Source organism: Vigna radiata, chromosome 8 (genome assembly GCF_000741045.1).
Source record: "Vigna radiata var. radiata cultivar VC1973A chromosome 8, Vradiata_ver6, whole genome shotgun sequence".
In the NCBI taxonomy this organism is placed as follows: Eukaryota; Viridiplantae; Streptophyta; class Magnoliopsida; order Fabales; family Fabaceae; genus Vigna; species Vigna radiata.
In genome coordinates this window covers 4,914,774-4,920,546 of record NC_028358.1, presented here as the reverse complement: position 1 = coordinate 4,920,546, position 5,773 = coordinate 4,914,774, and the positions used below count along the sequence as shown (strand labels likewise).

Here is a 5,773-nt window from a genome sequence, read left to right as displayed (position 1 = left end):
AATGCTGATAAGAATTTTGTTTCAAAATATATCTTTTCTTTCAAACATGATGATGTAAATTTGTGGCACTATAGATTAGGCCATCTTGGAAACAATGTTGTAAAACATATATGTGAACACTTTCCTTACGTTTCAATAAATCCTAATATTGTTTGTGATGTTTGCCACTATGCTAAGCAGCATAGATTGCTTTTCCCTACAAGTATTTCTTTATTTGCTGAATGTTTTGATTTGGTTCACTGTGATATTTGGGGTCTCCTTTATATTCCTTCTATTCATGGTCATAAATATTTCCTTACCATTATCGATGACCATAGCAGACATACATGTGTTTTCCTAATGAACAATAAGGGTCAGACTAGAGGTCTCATAGAGAAATTTGTTGTCAAAATTAAGAACCAAGTTGGTAAGATGATTAAGACTATTAGGTCTGATAATGGACCAGAGTTTAATTGTGAGAGTTTATATGACTTGTATGGCATTAACCATCAAACTAATTATGTTGAAACTCCTGAACATAATTCTGTTGTGGAGCGTAAGCACCAACACATTCTTAATGTGACCCGTAGTCTTATGTTTCAGTCTAATATGCCTTAGGCCTATTGGTCTTATGCTGTTAGTCATGCTGTATAAACAAGTTACCTACTGTTATCATTAAGAACAAAACACCACATGATCTTATATATAATGTTCTTCCCACTTATTTGAATTTAAAATCCTTTGGATGTCTCTATATGGCTTCCACCCTTGAAAATGGCAGAAATAAGTTGGATCGTAGAGCTAGGATGGGAATTTTTCTTGGCTATAAGAGTGGAGTCAAGGGATATATCATCCTTGACATCAACACTAGAGAATTGTTCATAAGCAAGAATGTTTTCTTTTATGAAGACATTTTTCCCTGGAGAAATCAACAAGATTGTGCTAAAATGAATGACCAAGAAGATGACATGACTACTTTCCTCAATGATCCTCTGGAAAGTATTAGTCAAAATGATGATGAAGAGTTTGTTGAAGAGGAGATACAACAAGGTATCGCTGATGGAGATAACAATGACAATGAGGCTGATGGAAATAAAGAAGATAGCGGATGTAGAAGGTCTGATAGGGTCAAAAAACCTCCAGATTATTTAAGTGATTACATTCACCAGGTGAACCATTCCATAACTGTAAAGAACAGCCTTAAAACTCCCTATCCTATTTCTCATCTCTTATCTTGTGAGTCTCTAACAGAAAAACATTTAAGATTTACTATGGCCATCACTGCTAACACTGAACCCCACTTATATAACGAGGCCAAAGATGTACCTGAGTGGGCAGAGGCAATGCAGACAGAAATCAAAGCTTTGGAGGTTAACAATACTTGGTTTTTAACTTGCCTTCCTCTAGGGAAAACTGCAATTGGGTGCAGATGGGTGTATAAGATCAAATATAAAGCAAATGGCAGTGTTGAGAGATACAAGGCTCGCCTGGTAGCAAAAGGGTGTACCCAGCAAGAAGGAATAGATTTCTTAGAGACTTTCTCCCCTGTTGCCAAGCTTACTACTGTTAGGCTTCTCATTCCCCTAGCGGCCTCTAAAAACTGGTTTCTACATCAACTTGATGTAGATAATGCATTCCTGCATGGAGATCTAAATGAGGAAGTCTACATGGAGCCTTCACCAGGCCTCAATGTTCATAAAGAAGGTCAAGTTTGCAGACTCACTAAATCACTGTATGGTCTAAAGAAAGCTAGCAGACAGTGGTTTGAAAAACTGTCCACTTTTCTCCTTTCTGTTGACTATGTACAATCAAAATCTGACCATTCTCTTTTTATTAAGAAAAGTTCTACTGGCTTCACAGCTCTACTTGTTTATGTAGATGACATCATATTTGCAGGAAACTCCATGCTGGAGATTGACCACATAAAGAATGTTTTGAACAACAAATTTAGGATAAAAAATCTAGGAGAACTCAAGTACTTCCTTGGTCTGGAGGTAGCAAGATCTAAGAAATGAATTCACCTCTCTCAGAGGAAATACGCCTTAGACATTCTAAAGGAGACTAGAATGCTGGGTTGTAAACCTTGCTCAACCCCCTTTCTCAGTGATACGAATTAATTGAACAAAATGGATAGCTACTTGAGATATCCAAGCTCCTATCGAAGACTGATAGAGAAGTTGCTTTGTCTCACTAACACTAGACCAGATTTGTGCTTTTCAATTAACCTATTAAGTTAATTCATGCAATCCCCTACTGATTATCATTATCGGGCTGTTCAATATGTTCTTAGGTACATAAAATCTAAACCCTCAGAAGGATTGTTCTATTCTGCTAACTCTCCAATACACCTAAAAGCTTTCAGCGATTCGGATTGGGCAACCTATCCCAATACTAGGAGATCTACTACAGGGTTTTGTGTTTTTCTTGGTTCATCCCTTGTTTCATGGAAATCCAAGAAACAGAACACTGTTTATAGGTCCTTTACTGAGGTAGAATATCGAGCACTAGCAACTACTACGTGTGAAATACAGTGGATTAAATATCTTTTAAAAGACCTACAGGTTCTAGAAGTTGGAACTAGAACTTTGTACTGCAATAATAAATCGGCCAGACACATAGCTCATAATCAGAGCTTTCACGAAAGAACCAAGCATATAGAGCTTGATTGCCACGTTGTTCGTGAGAAGGTACATGGAAATCTTCTGCGTCTTCTTCCCGTATGTTCGGACGAGCAGCTCTCCGACATATTCACGAAGTTTCCTCATCGCTTCCGGTTCAGATCGATTGTTCCCAAGCTTGGATTAGTAATTGTACATCATCCAACTTGAGGGGAGGCTATTGAAACAAAATATTCCTTGGATTACTGTCTAAATACAGTGACCCTACCTATTTTTAGTTAGTTAAGATTTCCTTTCCTATATTATTTTCCCCTTTCCCTTCGGAACTCTATAAATAGAGTTTTCCATACACACATCTTGTACACTTTACAGATATAGAAACAAAACATTTTCCTTTCACTTACCTTTGTTCAGTGCGGTGCCTTCTCTTTTCTTTTTTTCTTCTTCGAGTTTATCTTCATCCAGTGAAGGTCCTTCTTCGAATAGNTGGCGAACACCCATGGAGACACCGAGCTCTCTCTTTCTCTTCCTTCGAGACTCGCAGTTTTGTCTCAAACTCACCTAATCCCTAAACTAAGAAGAAGTCTCTGGNAAAGGGGAGATATTTTTCTTCGTATTGGGTAAAAAGCCTTGGGCCTCCAACGTTCTCTAAAGTTGGGCCCATTTCTTTAGGCAAGACTATCTGCAATTGAGTTCACTTCTGTAAACACATGATTCCAATAAATCTTATTAGCATTAGCAGTCTTAGTCATCTGAATGATTGAAGAGATGACTTTTGCACTTGTATCCTCATAATTCTTTTCTTTAGCTAGTGTGGTGGTAATGATCCCAATAGCAATTTTAGAATCATTCTCAACAATTAAGTTTTTGTGGCCCTTCAATATGGCTGCTTTGATTCCAATCTTGAATGCCTTTAATTCAACCATCAAAGTTGAGGAATTTTTAAGCCACTAGANAAACATAAAACAAATATCCCTTTAGAATTCCTCANAACTCCTCTTGCACCTACTTTATTTCCATGGACAGTGAAGGCTCCATCACAATTAATCTTCACAAATCCTTCAATAGGTGGTGTCCANCATATTAATCTTGTAAGTCTTGAATTATGTTCCTATAAAATGTTTCACAAGTTAATACAAATTAAAGTTAAAAAAATGGCATATACATCATTCTTTATAGTAAAAAGGAAAATAATGTACCTTTTATGTGCTAAAACAAATTTCCTTTGAATCGGACCATGAATGTAAATTTTGACATTGGACACCATACCTACAGTTACCACTTATCCAGTATTTACATCTAATTGATGACAAACCAATTTGAACAAGAGTTGTTGGCAATTTCTCCTTGTACAAAGCCCTTTGATAATATTTGTTGCATCCTCCAATTAGCCAATATACAGGGCTTGATCTTGTTTCATTTACACATGTGTTTCATCATTGTTACAACTTTAAGTGAGTGACAAAAAGAAATAAAAGAAAAATTGATTTAAGAGAAATGTAATCTGATGCTAAAAAAGAATTTCAAATCTTAGTTTGAGAATGAGAGTAGAATGCACTATAAATAAGTTTGAATTTTGAGAAAGCACTTAAGGTTTTAAAATATCTTTCTTTTAATTTTAATTATTTTGATTGAAGTATCTAATTTAAAATAGAGTGAAATAATTCTTGATTGTTTCTTTTAATTCTTGAAGTGAAAAACAATAGAGAAAGCTTTATTTAAATGTTAAAAGAGGAAATAGATATATTTAACTATAGTTACCTTTTAAAATATAACATAGAAGTATAAATNAGAGTCATGTTAATAAATTTGATAATAAAAATCGAATAATATATTATATAATCAATTAGAAATTATTGTAATTTCATTCATTATCTTCAATCAATTATCTTTATCAATTTATTTCGTACGTAATATTTNACTAAAGAGATTTATGATATATATTTTGGACTAAAAAGATTTATATATGTATAATAAACTATAATAAATTACCAACAAATTACTAATAAAAATAGGATATTTNATTAAACATATCGATAATATTGAATATGTGAGTGAAATATATTATTTAAAGATCTTTGGAAAAAATTATTAAATTTTGAAAACAAAAAATTATTAATAAAAAATAGGTTATTTTGTTAATCATACTGATNATCTTAAATACATGGGTGAAGTGTGTGCTATTTTTTAAAGATTTTGGAAAATGATTATTTAATTTTAAAACGTTTACATTCGAAGGTTTACTCAAGTCAAATTCAATATATAGATTATGTTATGTATAATTTTTTATTGAATAATATTTATTGGAAAATTTATAATTATTATACTGATTATTAAATTTTTTAATTTACTATATATAATTCTTTATCAGTTTGGTTTATGCTAACTCTTTAAGTAACCAATTCATAAAAGATATAGTAAACTTAGTATTTTTTTTTTCTTATTACATAATCAAAATAAAAAAAACATTAAACTAACGAGAAGATCTAAATTAAAGATTGAAGTACTAATTCGTATTTTGTCTTTTTATTTTATTGTTTTTTCTGTTATTTTAATTTATGTTTCTTGATTCTGCGTTAAAATGAGAATAAATATATCACCGTAGAATAAACTAAGAAGAATAATCTTGACTTTTTAATTACTAAGATCTGAATAAAAATTTCTATCGTAAAAAATGTGACGTCCCAAATATATCACAAATATATATAATAAGACATCATCAATCATAATACTGGAAAGCAGTCAGAAGTGCATTTAGAGAAATCGGATTACAGTCATTCATCAAAATAGCTAAGAATTTAAAATTTTTAAAGACAAAACATTGTATCTCAAAATGACATAATATAACTAAGAAATTATAGTGAGTCAAAGCTGTAACATCTTCATTTTCCTCCAAGACATGCTCCAGTGAAACCTCTCCTTCCTTTGCTCACATCCAAGTGGATGATCATTGCAACAGGAAAGCACACACAACAAGCAAGTAGACATGGCACAAACAGGGTGAGCTAATTATACAAAATCATGCATCAGATTAAGCATGTAACATACAAGAAATAACTTATATCCAACAGTTTCAGAAACACAACCTAAGCATGTTATTTTCTAGACTTGACTCGTCCGGACTTTAAAATGATAGTCGGGCTATGGCGAGTCTTGCACCCGTGGTGACTTATGAA

At 32.8% G+C, this 5,773-nt stretch overlaps 1 protein-coding gene across 1 annotated transcript; it reads left to right on the top strand.

Annotated features, from left to right (window-relative positions):
- The first annotated feature begins 2,219 nt into the window (after positions 1–2,219).
- LOC106770114 (uncharacterized mitochondrial protein AtMg00810-like) lies at positions 2,220–2,807 on the top strand. The gene has a single exon (XM_014655940.1). It carries the CDS (start codon positions 2,220–2,222, stop codon positions 2,805–2,807), a length of 588 nt encoding a protein of 195 aa, XP_014511426.1.
- Positions 2,808–5,773: the final 2,966 nt, after the last annotated feature.

Excerpts from the sequence above, each read along its gene's own strand:
- LOC106770114 (XM_014655940.1), top strand. The coding sequence starts at position 2,220 with ATGCAATCCCCTACTGATTATCATTATCGGGCTGTTCAATATGTTCTT.